The sequence below is a fragment of the Typopeltis vanoorti genome, chromosome 2, assembly GCF_054136105.1.
Source record: "Typopeltis vanoorti isolate ZY-2024b chromosome 2, IOZ_Tvanoo_1.0, whole genome shotgun sequence".
Classification (NCBI taxonomy): Eukaryota; Metazoa; Arthropoda; class Arachnida; order Uropygi; family Thelyphonidae; genus Typopeltis; species Typopeltis vanoorti.
This window is the reverse complement of record NC_143550.1, coordinates 95,887,316-95,914,743: the sequence shown is the minus strand read 5'-3', so window position 1 is coordinate 95,914,743 and position 27,428 is coordinate 95,887,316. Positions and strand designations below refer to the sequence as shown.

Below are 27,428 nucleotides of genomic sequence, written 5' to 3'. Positions count from 1 at the left end.
AGAGCCCATATATACTGGGGGAGGGGGTCTAGAGTTATATGGTTTTAGTCTGTTAGTAATCTCCACAGGCCAAAAAGTGACCTTCTTAAGGAACCTATGGGGTTTTCTGATTTGTGAGTTGGTGGGATTGTATTCAGTGGAGAGGTAAGTAGCCCAATCTAATAGTAAAGCATTACGCTTACCTGTGTAGTCAGTATGATTGAGTACTACAATGCCGTTCCCCTTATCCGCTTTGGTGATAACTATTTCTTTGTGTTTCTTTATTTCCTGTAGAGACTTGTATTCACTATTGGATATGTTGGTTTTTGGGTCTTGCTTTTGTGAGAACACGGGCTACATCCAATCTAATATCGTTGGCAATGTGGTTTGGAAGGTGGCGAATCCCACGTTCAATCTGGATCATTAATTCCTCGGCCAGTAATTTCCTAGGAGCAATGGTGAATATCCACTCCACTAAAGACCTACCTGGTGTATACCAGCTCCCTTGCAGCTGTAAATTGTCCTACTTTGGCTAAACAAGCAGGGCAGCAAATATCAGAATCTCAGAACACAAGGACTACATCCGATTTCACCAGTACAGCCACTCTGGGCTTGCAAACCATGCTCTGGATACTCACCACAGTAATACACCGCAGCAAGTTCAAATACGAAAGACTGTTCATGGAATCAACCTCAGCCCTTAGGAGCATGCCAAACCTCAACAAATTTGGATGCATGAAACTGCCCTCAAATTTGGGAAACATACATCCGAAGAACTTCACTCCAAAGGCCAAGAACACCTAATATAGCCTTGGCAGGCTATATTAGGTGTTCGTTTCTCATTTGCTGTTGTGTAGTACTTGTGTGTATTTGTCTTTATCTTAAGTTCCCATGAAGATGGCAAAAAGTGACGTTGCCGAAATATTGGAAAGTTTGATTAAAGTTCAATTTAATTTATATTTCTAGTATACGCTGTCAATTCCTTAAGTATTAATAATCATGTTTAACCGCGTATAAGCCTTTCTACAAGAATTACCATCTCCTCCTGGTGCTTTCTTACTGGATATTTGTTGAAGTGCCCACCTCACTTCACTCTCCACTGGTGCTGGTTCCTGTGTATAATTCTACTCTTCAAATTTCTCAGTAATTTTGGAGTCCTTTCTGTAAAGGTATTCTGTATACTCTTTCCATCTTTCTTTGTTGTCTGCAGCTTCTGTAAGATATCCTTTGTTGATATCTTACAGAAGCTGCAGACAACAGTATTAAAGTATTTTTCCTTGTCTCTTCTGGCTTGTCATTGAAACTTGCATTCAAATGCCATACTTACTTCCCATAGTTTATCTGGTTCTCTTTCACACAAATTGAGTGTGTTGAATCTGTTCTGTATGCTAATATTGTATTCAGCATGTTTCCAAGATCATATCTGATAGACATTTGTGATGTTTTCAGTTTCCGTAGTTTCACATGTATCGTAGCCACTAATAACTCATGGTCTGTTCCACAGTTTGCACCTGGAAAAGTTTTGACAGACTGAATTGCACTTCTCCATCTTCTTTGTCCAAGTATATAGTCAATTTGATTTCTGTGTTGTCCATCAGGTGATACCCATGTGTATAATCTTCTTTTGTGCTGTTTAAAGCAGGTGTTAGCAACAAACAAAGAATTCTCTGCACAAAACTCAACTAGTCTCTTCCCTGCAATTTTACGAATACCTAAACCAAAACGACCTGTTATTCCTCCATCTCTCCCACTTTTGCATTCCAATCTCCAATAAGTAGCCATAAATCTTGCTTTGATGCTGCATCTATCACTTCTTGTAACTTGCCATAAAATTCTTCAATGTCTTCTTCTGATGCCCCTGTAGTAGGTGCATAAACCTGAATGATGGTCATATTCATTGGATGTCCACTCACTCTGAGAGAAATGATTCTGAATTGTAGTAAGTATTAACGACTTAACTAGCAATAAGTTCAGTATGAGAAAGGATATGAAAGGGTTGTTGGAAGAGTGAAAATCGTCAGTATTTTACCTCGATATGATAAAAATGAATTAAGAAGTAGGGCTATGATAGCAAATTGTTCATGCATAAGCTGTGTAGAAGGAATAGATGCAAGTTTTTGGATGTGTGGAGTGAGTTTGAGGGAAGATTGGATTTGCATGAGAGGGATGGCCTACACATGAATGCGTTTGGTATCAGGAGTCTAGAAAAACTAATAACTGGTATGAGACCTGAGACAGAGTCAGGGAAACTAAATTATAAAAGGAGGAAAGGTGAGAATGTGAGTGTAAGAACGATAATGTTATATAACTGTGTTAATGATGGGAATAGGCTTTGTCATAGAAATGTTGACAAGGAGAGAACAATTCAACTTTTGTTTGTCTGGTTCAGACCCATCCAACGTGTGCAAAGATGTCTACATGTATAAGATCTGCAAGTTGTCCAACTCTGTCATGCAGACTTCAGACAAGAGTATATAAAAGAACATGCAAGTAGATTATTATGTCTGTACATGAATGCCAGGGATAGTTTGTTGCCTTAGTCAATATATTGGGACCTCAGATTGTAGGCATTAGTGAGACCTGGCTATCAGAATCAGATATACTAACTGGCATCGAGTGTAAAGGGTACACTATTTTCAGGAAGGATAGGAGAAAGGGGGGGGGCATGCTGCTAATGATATCGGATTATTTGAATCTAGTTAGAGTTGAAACCTATGATTGTAGTAGTACTACTAACAGTATTTCATGTAGCAGTGAGTTTGAAGCCATCCAGTGTGAGGTGGAATCTCATAAGATCAATTACATAGTGGGGTGTTGTTACAGACCTGGTGGACCAGTTGCTAGTGATGAAGAAATGCATCACCAAATAGACAAGATGAGCGCAAAAAGAGTAATCATAATGGGAGACTATATTATTTAATTATTTGAATATTGATGGCTGGGTGGAACTGATCCCCACTGCTCATGCAACTCTCACTTATGGCTCCAAGTAGCTGGTAGAATGCACCTGCAGCCACACCCTGGGACTGTGCCTCAACTGGCATGCAAAACTAAGTGAGGGAATCAGCATTTTGTGCTATAGTGAAGGAGGATGTCTCCTCCTTGTTGCACTTGAAGACTGGACTGGCTGAGTTAGCAGATGACCAAAATTTAATTTGACAGTGATAATGAAGGCATGACAGCAAACTATGTGACATAGTCTGGGCAAACTCAGAGACAAAACAGAGATGTGGCCAGTCACCGTGGAAGAAACAAAAACCTCACCATGTAACCTTCCATTTTACCATGAAACAGAGAACCATGTCGGATTTAAGCAGTAGAGACAAGGTTAGAACCTGTGCAACTTTTGTCTCTTTGAAACATTACAGGGAAGAAGAGAAAGAAACACGGGAACATAAGATGGATACTATGGAAATAGCATATGATGAAGATACCTTAAACCCTCCAGGGAGGGTAGGTATCTCCTGATCCTTCATTTCTGAAAACCAAGAATCTTCTCTTAAGGCTTATGTAATGTAAGGACCTTATATGAAGCTGGGAATTAGGTAACCTTATACAAGAACTTGAAGCAATGAAAATTGACATTGCTGGTATCAGTGAAGTCAAATGGACTAATAGTGGAAAAATAAACAGAAAGAGCCATTCAATTATATACTCGTGTGGAGACAGTCATAGAAATGAAGTAGCATTTGTACTAAAAAATAAGATTGTGCAATACTTACATGGATTTTGGCCTATAAGTGACAGGATAATTGCATTAAAAATTGCAACTCAACCTTTTAATATTTTTATTTTCCAAATGTATGCACCTACTTCTGATTACCCAGATGAAGATGTAGAATGTTTCTATGAATACATTCTAAATGCTAAAGAAGGCTCAGAAAAGATCTCTTCTTGCATGAAACCAGGGCCTGGGATAGAGAAATCCAAGAGGAGAAAGATTAATACAGTTCTGTGAAGAAAACAATCTGATAATAGCAAATACTTTATTTAGCCACTCTCCTAGACGACTTTACACATGGAAAAGTCCCAGAGACAGCTGTAGGAACCAGATTGACTATATAATGATTTAAAAAAAGATTCCGGAATAACATCTTACAAAACAAAACATACCCAGGGGCTACTTTAATGACCACAACCCTGTGGTCATTAAAGCAGTAATAAAATTAAAGAAAACAATGAAACCTCTAAACATAAAAAATATGATCTTGGCTCCCTTAAAGGAACTGGCATAATCCACTGCGTTAATGTTCCTGATCTCACCAAGTATCCTTACCCTAAAGATGAGATTGAGGATAGATGGCAGAAATTTAAAGAGGGCATAAAAAAAGGCAGTAAAACAAACAGTTCCCAAATTTGAGAAGAAAATGAGTAAACCCTGGATGAATGGCAAGATACTGAAAATGATGGAGGAAAGAAAGAAACACAAAAATCGCCCTGAATACAAGAACTTAAACAATGAGATCAGGAAAGAATTTAGGATTGCAAAAGAACTATGGCTCAACAACAAATGCAAGGAAATTGAACTTCTGGACAAAAAGCACAAAACCAGAGAACTTCATGAAAAAGTTAAGGAGCTAACTAGCAAATATTGCAAAAGGGTAGACTCTCATTGCATTGAAGATACCAGTGAAAACATCCTAATGGAGAAAGACAAAATAAGGGATAGGTGGATAGAGTATTCAAAGGAACTCTATAATCATGACAGAATAGATAAGCCAATGCAAGAAGATTTGGAGGGGCCTATTATTCTTACCTGAGAAGTAACAAATCCCATTGGGAAACTGAAACCAGGAAAAGCTCTAGGGGATGGATGGAATTATGGCAGAATATCTAAATGCTTTAGATGATAAGGCTATAAGATCACTGACTGACATATGCAACAAAATATACGAAACTGGACACCTGCCAAAGATTTTAATCACTGAACGTTCCTGCTAATACCTAAAAAATCGAAGACAATCAAATGTGAAGAGTACAGAACGATCAGTCAGATAGCAAAAGTTATGTTATATATCATCCTAGAAAGAAATAAACATAAAATCAAAATGGAAATTAATGAAATACAATCTGGTTTCCAGGAAAATAAAGGAACTAGAGAAGGAACTCTTCAACATTAGAACTATTATAGAAAGATATCTGGAGAAGCAGAAAGAAGTCTACTTATGTTTTATTGATTACACAAAGGCCTTTGCCAATATATAACATGAACAACTAATCAAATGCATCGGAAATTTAGGAGTAGATGGTAAAGATACCAGATTACTGATAAATCTATATTGGGAGCAAACTGCCTCAATAAAAATATCAAGAGAAATCTTGGAGGAATTCCCAGTAAAAAAGGGTGTCAGACAAGGCTATGTTCTTTCTCCTATAATGTTTAATCTCTATACTGAAAATATCTTCCAGCAATTAGATGAATTTAAAGGAATCAGCATAGGAGGCAGGAATATAAACAACTTAAGATGCAGATGATATAGTACTGCTAGCTGAAAATTAAAAAGATCTTCAAAACCTACTAGAAGAGACGCTGAAGCTAAGTGAAAAATATGGACTTAATTTCAACTTCAAAAAAACCAAAACCATGCTGGTAACAAGAGAAAAAGGGAAAATACCTGATATAAATATTAAGATCAGAGGAAATACTTTAGATCAAGTAGAGAGTTATATATATTTTGGTCAACTAATTACAGAAAATGGAAAGTAAGGAAATATTAAGAAGAATAGAAATTGCTAGATCAACCTTCATTAGCATGAAAAAAAGATTCTGACCTCAAGGGAAATTCACACAAAAACAAGAATTAAGCTGTCCAAATTCTACATATGATCAACACTGCTGTATGGAGCAGAAACTTGGACAATATCAAAATATTGTGAAAATAAACTAAAAGCCTTTGAGACGTGGATCCTCAGAAGAATTCTTAGAGTCCCATGGACTGCCAAAAAAACTAATTTTTAAATATTAAAGATGATTGGAGAAGATAGGAATCTGTTGAAACCCATTAAGAAAAGGAAAATCACCTACCTTGGTCACATACTAAGGCATGAATCCCTATAAAAAAACACTTCTAGAAGGAATGATACAAGGAAAAAGAGGAAGATAAAGAACAGATTGGGTGGGAAATATTAAGGATTGGACCTTTTTGTCTATGAAGAATGCAAAAGAGAAGCACAAACTGTACATGGTGGAAGCTCATGGTAGTCAACCTCCTGGGAGGAGGTGACATCTGACAAGAGAGAGAGAGAGCAGTAGAATCTCATGAGGAGAATGAAAATGCATTTATTGAGTTGTTGCAGGACAACTTCCTCAAGCAGCATGTGATAGAAGGAACTCGTGGTCAGAGAGTGTTAGATTTGATTATATTGTCAGAGGGTATTTCAGTTAAAGATGCAACTATTCTGCCTCCGGTTGTTGACAGTAATCATGCAGGTACTCACTTGGGAAGTGACTAAGTTTATGAATGTTCCATTCAGAAAAGGTTACATGCTGAACTACAAAGCAGAAATTTATGACCAACTGTGGAGTATACTAAGTTCAGTGTAAAGGGATCGGTTGATGGATGGGAATATCGACAGCGCATGGGAAGCATTTAAACAATACTTAAATAATGCAATATCAGAGTGTGTCCCGAGAGTTCAAAGAATAAATAGGGTAGGAGTCAAATGGATGTGTAATCTTATTAAGCAAGATCTTCTTCCTTTCCAGGCTTATAGGCCAAGTGGCCTGTTCCGGACTCAATTCCATCTTTTTAAGGGTCTTCCTCTGCATCGAGTACCTTTTGGGTGGTAATTTAGAATTTGTTTAGATACTCTGCTTCTATTCATTCTTAGTATGTCTTCTTTCCATTTTTTTCTATAGCAAATAACTGTTTCATTTAGGGAGGTTGTAATTCCAAGTTTTTTTTCTGATTTCGCTGCTTTTCATTTTGTCCATTATTGTGACTCCTTCAGTTCTGCACAGAAATTTCATTTCGGATGATTCAATTCTTCTTTCATCTGCTTTTTTTATTGTCCATATCTCACTGTCATAAAGTAAGGTTGGTTTAGCTACTGTATTGTAGATTCTTATTCGTGTGTGTTTTTGTACATAATTGGGTTTAAAAATTTTATTTATAATGCCTGTTACTTTTAAAAAGTTTAATATCTTTGGTTCTATATCAGCTTCATTTTCATATGACATTGTGCAACCTAAATATTTGAATGTATTTACTTGCTCTATTATTTTGTTGTTTATTACTATTTTGCTTCTTATTGGATTAGCACCTTTGAAGGCCATGACTTTTGTTTTGTCTATTGATATTTCCATACCATATGTTTTTATCAGATTATTTAGACTACATAATGATTTTTGTAGTTCATCTTCATTATTTCCAAGGATCATTTGGTTATCAGCAAAAAGAAGAGTAGCTAATCTGGTGTTACGGTTTATCTTGAATCCTCCTTCATTAGTTATCTTCCATTCTTTTATGATTTTATCTATGTATATATTAAATAAAATTGGTGAGAGAGGGCAACCCTGACGTACTCCTTCATTTATTGGTTTCCAGCTTGATGTTGAATTATTGTACTTCACAGATATTTTATTATCTTGATATATATTATATAAGGCTCTAAAGAGTTGGTTTGGTATTTCATATTCTTCTAGGATTTCCCCTATTTTTTCTCTGATAATTTTATCAAATGCTTTGGTGTAATCTATAAAAGCTATGTGTGTTTCTATGTTCATTTCTCTGTGTTTTTCAATTAATAATTTTAACGTAAATGCAGAGTCTATGCAAGACCTGCCTTTTTCTGAATCCATTTTGTTCTTCTATTAATTTTAGGTCGACTATACGTTTAAGTTTATATGCTAAGATTTTTGCATATACTTTATAACAGGTACTAAGCTGATTCCACAATAATTGTTACAATCAGATTTGTGTCCTTTTTTGTAGATGGGAATAAGTATTGCTTTGGTCCAATCTTGTGGACATTTTCCTTCTTTCCAGATCATATTATAAAAGTTAAGTAACCTGAGTAAGAATTCAAGTCCTGCATATTTGATAAGTTCCAAGTTTATATTGTCTTCTCTTGGAGCCTTTCCTGTTTTGCTTCGGGTTAATTCTTCTAGAGTGATGTTTTCCAAGTTATCAGAGATGTTTATAAAGGGTAGTTTTCTGTTTTGAGTGTTTTCATCATACCATAGATCTTGGTAGTAATTTTGCCATGTTTCTATTTTAATGGTCTTAATATCTGTTTTTTATATGCATTAGGTCTTTTGAGCGTACAGTCTCTCTAATTTTGTTACAAAATTGTTCCATCTGTTTCTGTTTATTCTCCTGCATGCTGCTTTTGCTATTGCTTTTTTTTCTGCTGTATTCAATTTTCGATTCTATTGTTTTTAGGTTGAGCCAGTTTTTATATGCTTTTTTCTTTGTTCCTAAACTTTCTTTTGCAGCTTTTGTCATTATGATTTTTAGGTTTAACCATTCTTCTTCTATGTTCTGATTTTGTTTTATAATTGTCATCCAGTTCTTTATTCTTTTTTGGTACAAGTCTTTAATACTACTGTCATCCAAAAATACCACTGTCATCCAAATAACTTTGAAAGATTCGAAATTTCTATTTTCCTTATGCTTTTTTTTTTTGTCTTTTTCCATCTTTGTTCCCATTTTACTTTTCCAATTACTCTCAGATCCTCTGTATACTCTTGTATCTATTATCATTTCTGACATTTTGATATCACTGATTACAGTAGCGCACTCAGGATTTAATCTTGGAGGGGGCCCGAGTTGAGTAGAAGATTTGAGAATACATACTACGCACCGCATACGACCTATGACTGAACATCTGCAATGATTGCTAATTCATAAGTACAGTACTGTAGAAATAGAAGACACGACACAACATAAATTTAAAAAAAAAAAATGAAACTTAATTAGGGAAAGATTTTTGGAAAATTTTCTGGTGTTTTTTTCCTTTTTCTTTGGAGGGGGCCAGGGTCTCTTGCCCCCCCCCCCCCTCTGGGTGCGCCACTGGCTGATTATGTAATCAATAATGCTTCTTGTGTCTCTTGCTTCCCAGGTGTATCTGTGGATGTCTTTATGTTTGAAGAAGGTGTTCATTGCCAATTCTTGCATTGAGATCTCCTATTACCAAAATGCGATCCTTAGGATTGGTCTTATTTAATATGTCCTGCAGTTGGATGTAGAAGTTTTCTGAGTCCTCCTCTTTTCCTTCTTCAGGTGCATAAGTTCCAATTACTGTCATATAGTCTCTATTTTAATTCTCATTTCTATTATTCTGTTGCTCCAAAAGTTGTAATGGATTATATTGTTTCTAAGAGATTTATGTAGAAAGATAATTACACCAGATTTAGCTCTCTCTTTGCTTTTACCCCACTGTATATATATAGATATAATTTTCAGTTTCGTCTGTTCCTCTCTGCTTTTTTTTTAGATTCTGTAATTACTGCTATTTTTATATTTCTTTCTTCTAGTGCTTGGTCCAGTTCTATGATTTTGTGGTGGATACTTCTCACATTCCAGGTGGCTATATTCCAATAGGTGTATTTCTGCTTTTTTTTTTGTTTTCAGTAATTTTCTTCTCAAATCCTTATTCCAAGCCAGTTCGTTACCAAAAAAGTCTGTCCGTTTACTATCTTCATGAGTCTTTTTAGTGGGTTAAAATTTTGACAGAGGGTTACTGGCCATCTGGTGATGGGGCTGCCATCTTGAGGCCTTCAAGCAGCTTGCCTTAAGTGGTAGGAGAGATTTTTAAAGAGAAGACATAGAGATAGAGTAGAGATAGAAACAGAATGACCCATAGCCCTCGATTACTCTAATAGCATTAGGGTCGTGAGTTACAAGAGTTGGGCGAGGAATGCCATATAGGAAAGGTTAAAGAGCAAGGGGGGCCTATCTCAAAGAAGAGGGAAGAGAGAGAGAGAATAGACTCAGCTAGGGGACCATGGGAAAGCCACTTCCCTTGCTATCAAGATGATAGCCCCCTGTTGGTCCACAAGTCCTTATTCAACATATTCGGACCACCCCGCCATATCTGGTGGGCTCCCCTATCCACCACCCAGGGGACGCGCTCTCTATTAAAGATAAAGAATAACTCTAAATGTAGATTTCATCAGGGTTATAGATGCAAAAGAGGTTGTTCAACTAATGAGTGCCCATTTTGTTAAAAGCTATCAATTTGATGTACGCGACGTTGAGCTCACTGCTACTTCACTTGATGAAGAAACTCAGGTGTATGAGGATGAGGTATAAGAACTGTTGTACAAACTGAGTAAGAATTCATCAATAGGGACTGATGTTATATCATCACGTGTGCTAAGAGTGTTCAGCTGAACTGGCTATTCCTTTGACCAGGCTGTTTAATATGAGTCTCAGAACAGGGAAGATTTTGCAAGAATGGAAAGAATGTATCATAATTCCATTGCACAAGGGTGGTGCAAAGACCGATATATCTACCTATCGACCAATTAGTATCTTAGGAGTGGTGGTGAAGATTTTGGAAAAATTGGTTAGGGCTCACATTTAGAAATGGGTTGGCACAAATCTCTACTTTGCAATGAGCAAAATGGGTTTACGAAGGGAAGGTCATGTTTTAGCAACTTCCTCACATTCTATAACAATGTTACCATTAAACTAGACAAGGGGGAATGGATACACTGTGATACTTTTGGATTTTGTTAAGGCTTTTGATAGAACTCAGCATGGTAGACTGTTGCATAAATTGGAGAATATGGGTTTGGATTATAGAATATTGACATGGATAAGAGGATGACTGACTGACGGATATCAAAAAGTGTTATATGGGGGATGTGAGTCTTTGGATTTAAGGTAACCAGTGGTCTACCACAAGAATCGGTTCTTGGTCCATTGTTATTCAATTTGTACATTAATGACATTGGGAAGGATTTGACAAGCGACATACAGCTATTGGCTGATGATGAATGCAATGATAGGTAGGGTAATCAGAAATGTTGCTGATATGCAGTACTTGCAGAATGATTTGAATAGGTTGGAATTGTGGGCATGGGAAAATGAAAGTCAGTTCAGTGTCAGTAAATGCAAAGTCATTCACTTCGGCATGATTAGATATCCAATGTTGTATTATATTAGTGGGATTGTGCTTGAAGAAACTAACAAGGATAGGGATCTTGGAGTGTTAGTAGATAGGAAGTTGAGGTTCAGGGGGCCATGTAGCAAAGATTACAAATACAACTGAAAAGATAATTGCAATGCTGAAATGAACGTTCACATGTAAAGATAAGGATGTCATTTTGCCTCTTTATAAGACATTGATAAGACTCAGTGCACAGGTCTGGTCTCTGTTGTGATTCTGATATATTGGAGAGAGTGCAAAGGATAGTGTTAAAACTGATATATGGATTATGGAATACTGATCATGAAGACAGATTGAGAATTTGCAGACTGTAGCACTAGCAAACAGGAGAAAGAGAGGTTATATGAGACTTACAAACTTCTGAAAGGGTCATACAGGGATTTTAGTTGATGGAATTTTTCAGTTTATTGAGGGTGCAGAAAGGACTAGAGGCATCCTTGGAAGCTGAGAATGTATGCCACTAAGAAGGGGATGAATGTCAGAATTTTCTCTCATAGGGTGATGCATGATTGTAATGGATTGCCATTGGATGTTGTTAGTGCAAGCAGTGGGAATGAATTCAAGAATAAGTATGATAGCTGGTGCATGTAGTATGTGACCTCCCTCGATGAGTCCCTGACTCCCTGTAGGTCTTCCCTTAATATTAATAATTATAATAATAACTGTTTCACAAGAAAATTTAAAGAAGCCTCACAAATGCTTAGGATCCCTGCACAATGCAATAAAAATCAAGGCTTAATTTTACATCATGTATGGTCTGCTTTCATCAAAAATTTAACTGCTACGGACCTAGGATTAATTGTTAATAGGCTTTTGTTGTGTAAAACTTTCATGTACCACTATCCCTAATATAAGTCTTATGATGTATGAGACTTGCCTTTTTTTTTTTTTTAACTGCTTAACCACAGAAACTTACTTGTACAATTAATATAACAGTTATGATTATTGTTCATTATTGTATTATAGGGAAATAGTATTAGGTATGGAACAATAATCTAACAGATAAGCTTAGGTGTTGAAGATTATTCATGACTTATTTTTAACAGTATTAACAACACCAAACAATTTTATTGAAAGATGTTTTATTAACTGCTTATATTTTGCTGAATTTCAAATCAGCATCATCAGAGCACAACACAGCTTGTATATGCAACAGTGAGTAAGTGAAACGATAGAAAGATTGCGGTGAAACTAATCACTCTGCTGGTTTAAACATGAACATAAGAAATCATGACAGTAACACAGATCACCAGATGTTATGATATTATTCTTTTGGATGTCCGTGATTCTGTGAGTTTGCTATAGAGTCATCTGTAGGTATCGTTCTATGTAAGTGTTATTTACACCTTCATATTTTGAATGGTTTTACTTGTAGAAGTTTGTTTTTTGTTTTTTCCTAAATCAGTGCAGATTAAATCGAAATCCTTATTATAATATCATGATTTCTCAATTATTTGTCATAATGCAAAAATCTTAATTTTTTTGTAGCACTTAATTTTTGGACAAAATCAACTTGTTCTCCACTACTTTTCCCCCTCCAGCAATTTTTCTTGGGCTTGAAGATGTGTGGGTTGCAGAATTTAGCTGACATACAGAAAGGAGGGAATGTGATAGTTACTAAAGCTTATAAGTTACTAAAGGGGTTTTATAAGATTTACATGTTGGAAATTTTTTAAGCATGAGCAGTAGGAATAGAACAGGTGGATCATCCCTGGAAGTTATGTAAGAGTGTGGTGACCAGATTTTTTGCGATTGGTGAATGAGTGGGATGAATTGTCAGAGGTGATTGTGAATGCCTTGACAGCGAACGAGTTTAAGGAGAGCATGATAAATATTGTATGAATAATAGCTAGCATTAGTCTCCCACGACTATTCTTCTGACTCCTTGGAGATAGCTGTATAAATAATTATAATAATTGACTTTGTAAACATAGTATATATGGTATGCAAATAGGACTCATCACAAGTCCAGCTTGATTAATTTTGTGTTAACCACAACAGCATTTATTCATTGTTTACCACATTGTAAGCAGTCATACGTATATGAAATTTATATTCTTTTTTAAGGTGATTATTACATTTTAAAGATGCGCTTTGTTGACCATGTGTTTGATGACAGCATTATTGATGATGCCACTGTTAAAATTATCCTGCCAGAAGGAGCAAAGTAAGAGCATTCACAGTTTCTTATAATGTCTTTGTATCTTTAAAAAAAAACATGGAACATGTTCTGATTTAATTTTTAAATTTAATGTGTTAAGTTCACTGAAATTAGATGAAATTTCTATTTTTAACCACTTGAAACAAAGTATGTTTGCACTCTAAAAAATTGAAGTTTCTGATAGGTATAACATAATTACTCATTCCACTAAAGGCTGCTTAACTATTAAGATCTTGCTTTTGTCATTTCTTGGTGTATACTGTTTCGGGTTATAACAGATTTTGTAATGATCTATCACAGTTAATATTTCATGACTACTTTCTGATCAGCTTGCTTCCATATTGGCTTATTATTAGAATGAGAGATGAAAGATTAGCAAAACAAATGTTTGAAGCAAAAAATGCCAAGGAACGACCAAGATACAGAAGATTGATAGATAAGCATGTTTTAGAAAATCAAAACATAACAGCTGGTAAAATTAATGTCCTGATTTGATTTTCTAAAACATGCTTATCTATCAATCTCCTGTATCTTCAAACATTTGTTTTGCTAATCTTTCATCTCTCATTCTCTCAAAGTAATCATGGCATCATACATTCTTGAATATTAATAATGCCAAGTTCTTTTTAATTATTATTCTAGGTGACATTTATTACCCATGGAAACACCACCACTTTGTTTATTAGAGACATGAAGTGGCTGTTTGGTCTCCAGAGCAAGTTTTCTGGATTTTGTTCCCTTCTCCCCCTCACATGTTGTGGATGACAGTCTCATGGTCATCCAGACACCCTGTAGGGTTCTAAAACATAAGACCCCACTTTGAGGGTGCAGTAGTAAAGAGGTTCTGTAGGCTAGCTGCTGGATAGTATATAAGAATGAAAATGATAATAACGATATGCATTAGGAGCCTTTTGGACCAACTCGCATATAATCCAACCTCTCCAGATTGTGCATGGCCAAATTCAAAGTGTAGTGTGCATGGGACTGTTGAGGCCAGACAGGAGACTGGGTATTTTTTTTTTTGTGTGTGTGTGTGTGTGTGTGGGAGGGGGACATTTCTATGGATTTTTCACTCACACTATACATTGTTTTGACACTACTTTTCCCCTTTCCCAACAAACACTCAACCATACATTTCATCAAATACAGTAACACTACATATCACTACATTTTCCTCAGAAAACAATACCAGAAATGAAAAACATCCAAACCACCAACATTCTTCAAAATAAGTGATGTGCACTACCACCATCACTTACAGATATTTAAACCTGACCTATTATTTTTGATAGATCCTCAGCTGTGTCTGAACAACTACTGTCCACTCTGACTTAAAACTATACTCCCCATGATTCCTTCTGCACAAGAGGACATTTGTGTATTTGTCAGACATGATATCCCTTGTGAAATAATATGATTCTGTTTACAGCAGTGTTCTTTGATTGGAAAGACCCATGTTTCAATCCCATCTAGCACCCTGAAGAACCTTCATAAGGGTTTTTTTTTTTTTTTTTTTTTTTCCTCCATTTGAAACCGAGTCAGTTTCATATATGGAGGTAGCAGAGTTTTCCCTCCTGGAATCTTCAGTTTTTTGACCTGCAAAACAGACAAGCCAAACAGACCACACAAAATGTGTATATATATATTGCTGGTCTAAATAGCTTTAGTAGCTTTGGTTCATAATTCCAAACAACCAATAACTTCTGGACCTTGGATCCTCTCTTTTTTAGTATGTCTGGCCTGGAATTTTATCCCATTTGGTTGTTCATTTACTGTCTCTTGCTCTTCTCATTGTGATGACTGACCCATTATTTGCCTCTAGAATTTAATTTTCCACAATCCAAATGCCCAAATGGAGTCAGGTGAAGTCATCTTCTCTGAGAACTTCAGTATTCATAACTCAAACTGGCTTCACTTTTCTTATCAAGCTGAACAAATACAGATTTGCCATCAGCAGTGATTTTTCACCAGCTATCGATATTCTCACCATATCTGATGGTCCTCTCCATTCTTCCAACACTCGATCTCTTCTTGGTAGCTCGAACTATAGCCTTGTCTAGGTCTCCTTTTGTGCAGAACCATCCTTTGCCCAGCACTGTCTCATGTCCTTGCTGATTCCTGTTTTCACTTGTCTGATCCCAACACCTACTGAAACTGAATAACTGAAATAATTCTTGCCTCATGTAGGTCTTCATTTGTCATTTCACTTATAATCCCAGACCTCCTCTCCAGATCTTTGTATTTTCCAACAAGTGTGACAGTATAAGAAAAAATTCATAAGATGAGTGGTTCCAAAACTCACTTGATCTTACTGTAGCACAAAATAGCTACAAAAAAGGGGGAGGGGAATCAAGTCATTAGGCACAGTATTTTAGTCATCCAGATGTTGGTGTAATGTCTCCAAATGACATAACTGCTGGCATCATTTCTTCTCTTCCATTGATCCTGGCATAGTATTTCACCTATACATGCATATTGCCAGGAGCAACTCACTGCATGCTTCCTCTTGTCTTTCACAAGGAAGCTGTAGAAAGAAATCAATCCTGATGGTATTCCCAAATTCAGTTCAAAAGTTGTGCTCCAGCATTGGCACCTATCCTATATCATCTTTATAATCTTTCATAATCATCTGACATTTGTCTTACAGCATGGAGACAGGCCATTCCAGAGAAAGGCATTGAGCTGTCACATTTAATCATTTGCCTCAGTTATGTCGAAGGTAATGGAGAAAATATCAGCATTTTTACTGCCTAGTAGCTCATCAGTTAATCTTCTATCACTGCCATGTTGATTCACTGTGTCCATAGTGCCTCTCCTTGTCAGTATCATCTGACAATTAGAGCCACTACTTAATGACCACATGAAAAACTCGTGATCACTCTAAACTTTTCCAGAGCATTTGATCAGGTCTGGCACAGGATTACCATCTCATGCTTTTTACCTATTCTCTTTCTTCCACTCTATATCACTTGCTTTCACTGATATCAAATCCTTTTCATGACTCTACTGATGACAGTACATTTCATTTCTCTTTTATGTTTGACAAACAGAAATATCTCAAAAACTGCAAAATGACCCTAAATATTAAATGTTAAAAAATAGTTTAACATTTAAAAATATATATTTTTTTAACATGAAAAAAAAAAATTTTTTTAAAGATCTCACTCATGGAACCCATACCATTACTGTTATGTGGGTTTCATCTAGTGGGCAGTTCTTACTTAGCAGACATGCTCTAGGAGTTCGAAGTCCACTCTCAGCCAAGTTATTATTTTAGATCCCACTTCACCATTAATGTTGGTAAGATTTTTTAGGTTGTTGATGGTTATGTGTTTTGTGAGTTCTTAGTACCATGCTTATTAGAATGAAGAAGTAGCCTGAAAAATTAACCATAGTTGATCTCTTGAGCAGGACTCCCAGATTGTCTAATCCTTAGTCCACCTGTGGCATTAATGCTTTACAAACTTTACTGGGCAGGATTATCATTAAAGAAATAATCTATCAGAGCTTTAATCAAATTAAGCAATTTTTTATTATGTGAAACCACCCACAAAAGGTTGTAATCTGTGTTACTAGTATACATCATCAATTTTCTGGCACCCTTGGTTCCAAGCCTTTTGAGATTAACCATTTTGCCTTGACCAATGGAGGTCAGGTAATAATTCATCAGTACAACTGTGACCAGCAAATCCTCTTCCATGTCTTTAAAGCATCATCATATGCGAGAAACTTAAATAATAAATATGAATTAAGTGAAATACATTAATATAAATGATTCAAGTTTCTTAGCATCAATGAAACAGGGATATTAAATAAACAGGTATTAAATGCAAATATATGAATTAAATGGTTTAATGTAATATATACAATGGTAGTGGTAGAAATGATACAGGTTTATCAGTACAATACAGCATAAATGAAAACAAGTTTATTAATAACTGTACTTACAAAGAATGGCTACAATAACATTGAATCCAAAGTAGCAAACTACTTTTTTACTGTGGTTGTGGGTTGCCCGGATTACTATTTCATAGCAGATTGATTCATCATGGATCACTGATGTTGTATGGGGGACATCTTGCAGAAAAGTTTTTCAATGTACTTTGATCTTTCTTTGTGTACTTTTTCATACAGCAGCAGTGGCGGCTCATGGCTTGAAATCGTGGGGGTACTGCAACTTCCGAAGTGTTTGGATAAAATATCAAAATTACAGTAAAAATTTAAAAAAAAATCAAACATGAAAAATATTGTTTATCGATAAAATTATAGTTTCGTATAATTCAAAATTACTTAAAAATAAAATCTATTATTATAACCCCAATAATGTTCTAAAATAAAAACTATAACAAATGTTGTGTCTTTAATTGTAATGTCCAAATATTTAAAGAGACTGAGTAAACATAATAGGCACAAACTGCATATAAACAACAGTGGAACTGCATGATGGACAGTGCCGCATTACGCTAATAGCTTGCATCTCACTATGACTTGCATACGCTTACGTGTGTAGCAAATACTAGCAATAAACACAGTGCTGCTAGCGTCCTTCGTTCTCCTAAGTGCTACAAGATGGATTTTTATTATTTTTTATACAGAATAAGATAATTGTATAGGATTGTTGATGATAAAATTAAATATTACAAGCAAATATTAATAAATATATTTATATCTCAAGAAAAGTTGGGGGTGCTGCAGTTCTGCAGTGCCTATGCATGAGCCGCTCCCCGTACAGCAGAAAATTCATTAGCTCTTGCTCCTTCATGAAGATTTGTGACTCTGGTTTGATTAATTTACCTCTCATCTCAATTAACTTGTCAACAGTAAGATTTCACCTACATTTATTTCATTTTCATCACTTTCATCAGGATTTTCAGTGTTCTAATCAGGATTCAGAACAATATAATTTCAGAAGGGATGAACAACAAGCATTTCTTTGTCAGTGCTCATCTGCTCAGCCAGGTTCTTCATTAAGCCTGCATACTATACCCTTGGCAACAGGTCCCACAACACTTTTAACATACTCAAGCAACTCATGAACAACTTCTTTCTCCTTTGATACATTAAATCTAATAAAGCCATTGTTATCAGGAGAATCATCAGACAGCAAAACAGGCCACAACTTATGCCAACATTTCTTTAGTGCTGAAGCTTGCACCTTCTCCCAGACACTAGCAATGAACCATAGTTTCATTTAAAATTCTTTAATAAATTCTCTACAGGCTTGCTAGCATTTCAATATCTAACAAACATTTCATGAAAGTGAGTAATACTTATAGCTTTCATAGAGGATATTATTCCTTAGTGTTGGGGTTGGATAAGGGATTGGATGTACAGCTTGGTGGCAAATACACTTGTTTAAATATTTTTTACAAAGGAGTTCGTTCATCTCTGGGGATGAACAGAAAGCTGTCTGGAATGAGAAGAATTTTGCAACTTCTGGTAGGCCTACAAATGTGCTGTGCATTCTGGCTTCAAACACAAAATTAACTTGTCTGTGTATGCTTGTTTGAGGACTAACTCTATCCTTGAATTGTCTGAAACCTGTTCCTTCTGCTTTTTTTTTGCACTGTGCGTTACTAATATGAAGCAGTTTCATCAGTATTATACACTTGCTCATGACTGAGGAACTCATCCGCAACAAGGTTAACAAATTCATTCATATATTCAGTAGTTCCTTTGTATAATAAATTTAGTTTAATCCTTTATCCAAGTGCGAGCAAACAAAGTTTGTGCCTGAAAATATCTTCAGGACTGGGGTAAGGGTAGTACAACACCAGGCAACTAGTTCTGAAGATATTTTCAGGCGCAAACTTTGTTTGCTCACACTTGGATAAAGGATTAAACTAAATTTATTATAGTCTAACCAAGTAAAAATAAACGTTCAACAACTTAGTTCCTTTGTAGTTTGTGGATTATTTTTCATTGCATGCTTTATGCATGTATCTGTCAGATCAGAGCTCGCAACTGATCTGACAGATACCTACAAAATGTTTAATATAAATATTCTTATACAATTCAGTGTATAGCTTGGAGGTCATGAGTAGCTGTGCATTCATATGTTTTGAGTGATATTCCACACTGTTTATGCACTATACTTGCATTCAGGTTCTGGTTTGAGTTCTTTATGGAATAACTTAGCCTTTTGAATTATCATGTTACCACACAAGTCCATGCCCATCACTCCAATATTCATTCTGTAGAATTTATGGAGACAAAAACATAGGTTGGAATAATTACTTAATTAAGAAAATAACGCTTTTCAGAATCTGTGAAAATATTCTGACAGGGCAAACAGCAAAAAGTCAGCTACTGGAACAAATCTTAAAACACACCCCAACTCAACATCACCAGAGTTAAAGATTGGTACTATCAACATAAGAAGCCAGGAAAACATACATATGAACAAGACAAACTATTATGACACTACACAAAAGTAAGCTATGATTTCCTGATAATGACTTTGATATAGGTACTGAAATGTCGAGTGTTATTTTCTTAATTATAAGTAAAGTAATTGCTCCAAACATGTGTTTTTGTCTCCATAAATTCTATGCAATGAATGCTGATTACCATGTAACCTTGAAAGAAAGAATCACTCAAACATTTTAAACATTTTTGGAATCACTGTCTGCAAAGAATTTCAAAATTTTGTCCCTTTGCTTCTTCATATCAAAAATAAGTTAACAAAATGGTTTCATATGTATAGTAAATTTCTGCACTGAAACACCACAGTCAAGTTGTTTCTTCACTTCTGCCTTATTTTGTATTGAAACAGATTTGTGCATGGCACTACCACCACCACCACTGTGAATTGACCTTGCTTATAAGCTGCAACTAGAGTTAAATATAAGCAAAATAAGCTGAAAATCACTTGCAATAAAGAGATCAGAATCCACTATATACAGGTATCCCTTGCTTAACGTAGGATTTGATTAACGCTGCGAAACTAATTGCAGCAATCCCTTGATATATGTGGCAAGAGTTTTGATTAATGCGCCTTTAATCCTGCAGAGCTCGCAACTGATCTGACAGATACATGCAAAATGTTTAATATAAATATTCTTACACAATTCAGTGTATAGCTTGGAGGTCATGAGTAGCTGTGCATTCATATGTTTTGAGTTCCACACTGTTTATGCAGTCAGTTTTGGTTTAACACGTGTTATGTAAAGGTTTGTAATATTTGACAGTAAATTATATCTGAGAGATACCGCAAACTCCGATGTCAGTATACTGTAGTATGGTTTAGTTTTTTTTTTTTTTTTTTAATTCTTTGTTCAATAATTTCAGGATTGTAACTGAAAATAAATAAACCATCGTGTATTACTGAAATAGAGAGCCAAAGGCTTATTTATCATACATGTCCTCTAGGAGATGTGCTTTACATTATGGAAAATACTAAGGAAAGTGATCTGGAGCCATCTTTACTACAAGTTGCCCATAAGGTTGCTTATGCTTGCATCTGCTGAAACTTTTAGTTTCTATATATTCAGCACGAAACTCTTGTAGTTTCTATATTCGGCTATGAAATAATGTTGGATTTCAATATTCACTTAATTTGTACCATCGTGTATTATATTTGCAGTGTTTTTTTCTTCCTCAATAAATTGACTGTCTTCCTCAATGAAGAGACCACTTTCCTGCTTATCTGAGGCCTGATATGGCTTGAGGAAGTTCATTTGGCACATTTGGCCTCTCTAGTGCAGGGCTTGTGGATTATGTAAAAAATTTATATATGGACAATTCGTCCATATATAAATAAAATGAAATAAAATAATTAAAACTCCTTAGCCCACCAATGGTATTAGTACAGGTGCACCACCAATTTGCCAGCCTCCTTTAGTCTGGACAAAATTATGAGAGCATACTTGAAATTCCAGCTGATTAATTCACCAGGTTCCCACAGATGGTTTAGAGTGTGGTGTAGGCTCACTTAATTATTTATATATACAGGTATCCCTCGGTTAATGCGGTTAATTAATCCTTCGATGATACCACGTATATCAAAATCGCGTTAATCAAATCTAATAATCAATGGTAAAAATTACAATTTGTCCATGATCTATTACTGTATTAATAATTCGTTTTAAATGGTACTTTTTTAGGAAAGATAAAAAATGAATGCAAAGTAAATGTTTAATAAATACTGGTACCTACATTATTTACTGCGCTTTTTTTATCAAAAAGAAGTTATCAAGAGTCATTTGAACAGTTTTAGTTTTTTTCTTATTGGCATAAATTCTACGATAACAAGCAAAATGACTCTCCATACTTTGGCAAACAAGCAATAAAATATTTGCCAAAGTATGGAGAGTCATTTTGCCCTGCACTAGAGAGGCCAAATGTGCCAAATGAAAATGAGCCATATCAGGCCTCAGATAAGCAGGAAAGTGGTCTCTTCATTGAGGAAGACAATCATAAACATCCATAACTAGAAGGATTTGAATCTGCAACTTGTTGGGAGGAGAGGGGAGGGGGGGTGCTTAAGGGTCAAAGCTGTATAACTGAGAGGAGACTCCACATAGCCTTTAAAGGAATGCGGAGAACCTGCCAGTCCTTCTGACCTAATGTCCAATCCTCACCTTCTCGTGGTGCACCCTGTTAGGTATCTACCTGGATACTAAACGAATGAGGATGGGCTGGCAATTTGGGATTTAGTGGACCAAATTGTATTCTTATTGGATTAAACCAAAACATAAATGATGGTACAACATGACTGAATTTCATGATGGCTGGGGCATTGCCTGGTTAAACAAGCCCCCCCCCCCCCGTTGTTTTTGCCAGGGAACCAGGGCAAACATTGAAAAGTCAGCTACTGGAACAAATCTTAAAACACACCCCAACTCAACATCACCAGAGTTAAAGATTAGTACTATCAACATAAGAAGCCTGAATGGCAAAGAAATGGAGCTAGCTGAGGAATTAGATAAGTACCAGATCGACAAAATAGGGGTGACTGAAACAAAAAAGAGAAAAACTGGTGAGATCTTTCTGAGCAATAAATACAAAATGTTATATTCAGGCAATGACCATCAAAGAAAAGGAGTAGCAGCTATAGTATTCAACACTAAATATGAGGCTAATCTTCTTGAATGGCAGGCAGTTTCAAGTAGAGTGATGTGGGCAAATATCAGAATGGGAAAACTGGACAATGAGACTTAATTGTGCCTGTGGTCCCACAAAAGGTTCTACTAAGGTAGAAGTGGAAGAATGTTTTGAAGCTTTAGAGAAAGCAGCTGACAATGAAAAAGGAAAAGTTGGTGTTCGTTGAGGATCTAAATAGCAGAGTAGGAAGTGATTATTAGACATACAAAAATATTTTGGGAAAATTTGGAGAAAAGAGCAAAGCTAATAATAATGGCAAATACCTGTTGGATTTCTGCTCAGGACATGGACTGGTTATTACTAACACAATGGTCCTACATAAAAATGTGTACAAATTTACATGGAGAGAAGAGGCAGGGAATAAGAAAAGTCTCATTGACTATGTTATTGTTGATAGGGATATTTTCTCCCTGGTGCAGGACACCAGAGTATACAGAAGATTTGAAATTGAAAGTGATCACTATTTAGTCTTGAGCAGGATAAAATTGAAATTTTGAAAAGAAGAACATGTAAGAAAGTTTTAAAGTGAATAAAAGTTGAGCAGCTCTCAGAAGTGAACTGTAGACTAAAATAATACACAAAGATTATTGAATAAAAAATGAAAGAGTTTGAGAACAGGAACCAAACCTTAGAGATTCAGTGGCAAGCCTTGAAGAAAATCCTGATTGATTCAGCCAGAGAGGCATGTGGCGAGGCTGTCCTCAAGGATAGAAAAATCAGAACTCCATGGTGGATACAAGAAATTAAAGAAGCAGTGAAGGAAAAGAAGAAAGCGTAACAAACGTTCCTGGCAAATAAGTCAGCTTGTGCTCTTGGAGAATACAGAGACAAATGTAAGAAAGCCAAACACTGTGTAAAAACTAGCAGAACAAAAGTCATGAGAAGACATGGGAAAATAAATATCAAGAAGGTGGTAAGATATTCTGGAGGTTGTTGAAGAAGCTCAAAAATGGATGAAAGAGTGTTGTAATTCGAATTAGAGATGATAAAGGGACATGAAAACTGGAGAAAAAGATATCCTTGAAATATGGAGTAATTACTTCGAAAAATTGGTAAATGAAACACTCAATAGTAAAAAATGGTAAAAAACACTCAACAGAATACAGTCAGGAATACAAATTCCATACTTGAAGTAGAAAAAGCCATCAAAGGCTTGAAATGTGGAAAGGCAGCTGGAGTAGATGATATTTGACCAGAAATTCTGAAGTATGGAGGTATAGAAGTCTTACAGTGGTTGCACTGCATAGTTCAGAAGGCCTGGACAGAGGGACGAATTCCAGATGATTGGAGTAGAGCTCGCATTGTACCCATATATAAAAATGGAAATAAAACTGAATGTGAGAATTACAGAGGTATTTCCCTACTGAGTATTCCTGGTAATATTTATGCAAGTATACTTGAGAAACGGTTGAGAAGAATTGTGGAAGAAAAGCTTGGTGAAGAACAAGCTGGATTCTGGCCAAATAGAAGCTGTCAGAATCAAATCTCCACTTTATGACAAATTGTTGAAAAATCATGGGAATATAACAAAGATCTATATTTAAGTTTTGTAGAGCTGGAAAAGGCATATGATAAGGTACCAAGAGAAAAGCTATTCAAAAGCTATAATGCCCCATTGACACCACTACAGTTGTGTGGTGTCAATGGGGCATTATATCAAGCAATACTCAGTCTTTATTTGAGTTGTAAGTTAGCTGATAGAATTGAAAGAAGTATAGGAAGATGGTTTAATGTTAAATCTGGTGTCGGACAAGGATTACATTATGAAGGAAAGTGTCATTAAACCTGATATCAACATTGGAAATGTTAATGTCGGTACTTTGCTTTATGCGGACGATGTTATACTTCTAAATAAATCCACTACAAGTCTCCAAGATTTCCTGACTAAATTGAATAACTGTTGTAATAGATATGGTATGAAGGTCAGCAATAACAAGACAAAGACAATGAAAATAGGCAGAAACATGGAAAATATCAACTACATTGTGAATGGAGAACCTATAGAACGTGAAACATTTCAGCTACTTAGGCACAATTTTTAGTGAGGATGGTAAATTAAATATGAAAATAGACCACAGAATCAACAAAGCTAGTATGGTAGGAAGTCAACTGAATAAATTTATATGGAATAATAGAGAAATAAGACGGTGTTCAAACCAATTTTAACTTACAGATGTGAGAGCTGTTTCAGAAGTAAAACACTTGATCAAAGACTAGAGACTGCAGATATGAGTCCTGAGAAAGTTTACGGGCATAAACAGATGGCATCAATGGCAATATCATATTAAAAATATTATAAAACTGCCATATTGTGTGCCTAATAAAGGGTAGAAAAGGTGAGAAAAATGGTTTTTTGGTTGTTTGTGTGCACTTTTTTTAATGTCGAAACTATTTTCATTGCATGTTTATTATATTCATTAATATGATAAATCATTATTCACTGCACTTCTGGAGATAAAGAGTTTAATCTTATTAGCTGTGATTGAAGGGATATTTATTAAAAATGTGTTATATTTGTTAATGCCTCCCCTCTTTTTTTTTTTTTTAAATTTGCATATGTATCTCTTTAATTTTCACTTTTATTAGTATGTTGATGATATGCCAATTCTAATTTTTTAAAATTAACATGCATTTAATTGCTATTGCAATGTACATTAATTAAAAGCAGAAGTAAAAAAAAAATGGTTCATTGTTATTTGATCTATATAACATAACTATGCAATCTAAACTGGAAGTAGATAATAGAATAAATAAGACTGGAATCTCTTAAGTGTTGAGACTATATAACAGAGAATTGAGGATTCTTTTATCTGATTCTCAAGTTCTTGTGGTGTGTTCTGTTACTATGCATTCTACGAGTGATGAGAATGGGCAGGAACTTTGAGACTTGGTAAACCAAAAAGAGATTTTTCATAGATTGGGAGGAGCTAGAACAAGAGGTCATCCCTGGAAGCTTTAAGGAGAGTGTGAGCAGAGGAGTGAGGAGAAAGGAAGTTCTTTTACATGGAGAGTGGGTGGTGCATGGAATGCATTGTGAGTGTGTTGTGAATATAGACACATTGAATCAGTTTAAGACAAGGTTGGATAAGCTTAGTGTGTGTGATAGTCTGTACTTCCCACCATGAGTTTCTGACTCCATGTAGGTCTGATGTTAATAATAATATCAGTTTGCATATCAGTAATTTCCTGCTTAAAAAACTTATCAGAAACTTTTTTTTTATGAAAGGAATGTTCAAGTAAACATGCCCTATCCAGCATTTCGTGGACCTAATGAACACCATTACACTTACCTTGACACCATTGGAAGACCTGTTATAGTATTACACAAAAATGATTTAGTTGAACAGCACATTCAAGATTTTGAGGTTAGTAATAAAAAATAAAAAAAAATTTAGTAATTAAATTTGAAATTTTTCTTGAGAAAATATCATAATTTTAAAATAAGTTGAATATTCCTTACAGCACTATTCAAGCTACAAACATTAGGATGCAGATTATTAACTGAGGAAAGAAAAAAAAAGTATACTTGTTAAGAAATTCTTGTTTAATCCTATACCCAAGTGTAAGTACAACAAAATGTGCAAGTACCTAGCCCTTCCTTTCAGATGTGTATTATGGGAAGTGTTACAACCTAGACTAGTTTCAACCTTTATTGAGGCCTCATCAATGGAAGCCTTACCCAGAAAGATTCCAAGGTTGAGATTATAGGCGTGAACAGATGGCAATATCATATTAAAAACGAGGATATTAGGAAAGAACTTGACATTGTCAGCATCCAGGAATGCATTAGCAGAGCTAATCTCAGGTGGTATGGTCACTTAAACAGAATGGGCGAGGAAAGATTAGCAAAACAAGTGTTCTCTGCCATGTTAGCAGGAAGACCAAGATATAGGTGGATTGATACGGTACAATGTGCCTTAGACAATAGAAATATAAGATCTGATAATGTTGGAGTCTTGACAAGTAACAGACTGATTTGGAGGAAAATTGTAGACAGGAAGTTAGTAATGATGTAATTTTTTTCATGTAGTACTATCATATCCTGTACACCTCTAGAGGGTACATGGCAGGAATTTGATGATGAGAACAGAGCTGATGTTCTGAAAGGTTAGAAGTTTATGGAAGAAATAGTTTAAATGAATTCTTAAGACAAAAAAAGATGGAAAAGTCAGTTATGAGAGAAACAAACAATAACCTCAAATTAACAGAATTTCTTTTAAATGAAGCTGAGTTGTAGCATGGATGAAAGTGATATACAGTTTCTCTTCGAATCAACAGACAGTTCCTTTTGATATGTTAAGCAGACAATGTATTCTAGTTGACACTGTAAACCCAAAGAGATTAATCTAAAATTTTGTGTTCAAGGATAAGGAAGACATTTCTGCAAGGAAAAAGGAATGGATATTGAAAAGAAGAAAAGATATAAACTAAGTAATTATATTTTAATGGTCATTATTTAGAGTAGAAGAAACTGTGCCTTACAAGTTTGTGTGTTCTCATCAAATCCTGTGATCTTGATTGGAAGACTAGAGATCTTGTGTGGTATTTATGTTCTTTAGCTTTAAGAGATAAGAGAGGCTTATAAAGGTTTTGTCCTTTATAACAGTTTTACTATTATTGTACTCCTCAACATTTTTCTAAGGGTGAGCCTATGTAGGATATCTACTATTTAGAGATATCAGGTTATCTTATATTATTTTTTTAGTGATGGCTGATCATCATCAAATTCTTGCCATGTACATTCAAGGGGGGGGGGTGTACAGGATATCATAGTACTACATGAAAAATTTACATAATTACTAACTTCCTATCTACAACTTTCCTCGAAATCAGTTTGTTACCTGTCAAGACTCCAACTTTATCAGATCTTATATTTCTATCTTTTCTAAGGCACTTTTTACCGTATCAATCCAACTATATAACTTGGTCTTCCTCTGGATCTTTCTCCTGCCAACCTGGCAGAGAACACTTGTTTTGCTAATCTTTCCTTGCCCATTCAATTCAAGTGACCACACCACCTGAAATTAGCTCTGCTAATGCATTCCTGGATGCTGACCAGTTCTTT

At 35.4% G+C, this 27,428-nt stretch overlaps 1 protein-coding gene across 1 annotated transcript in view; it reads left to right on the top strand.

The window, feature by feature from the left end:
• Positions 1 to 27,428, top strand: part of LOC150109273 (dolichyl-diphosphooligosaccharide--protein glycosyltransferase subunit 1) — a 156,357-nt gene that overhangs the window by 77,036 nt on the left and 51,893 nt on the right. Inside the window, exons 6-7 of the mRNA XM_090406891.1 lie at positions 13,165 to 13,264; positions 25,590 to 25,728. Of these exons, the coding sequence (XP_090263017.1) occupies positions 13,165 to 13,264; positions 25,590 to 25,728 (239 nt within the window). The remainder of the gene's footprint in view (positions 1 to 13,164; positions 13,265 to 25,589; positions 25,729 to 27,428) is intronic.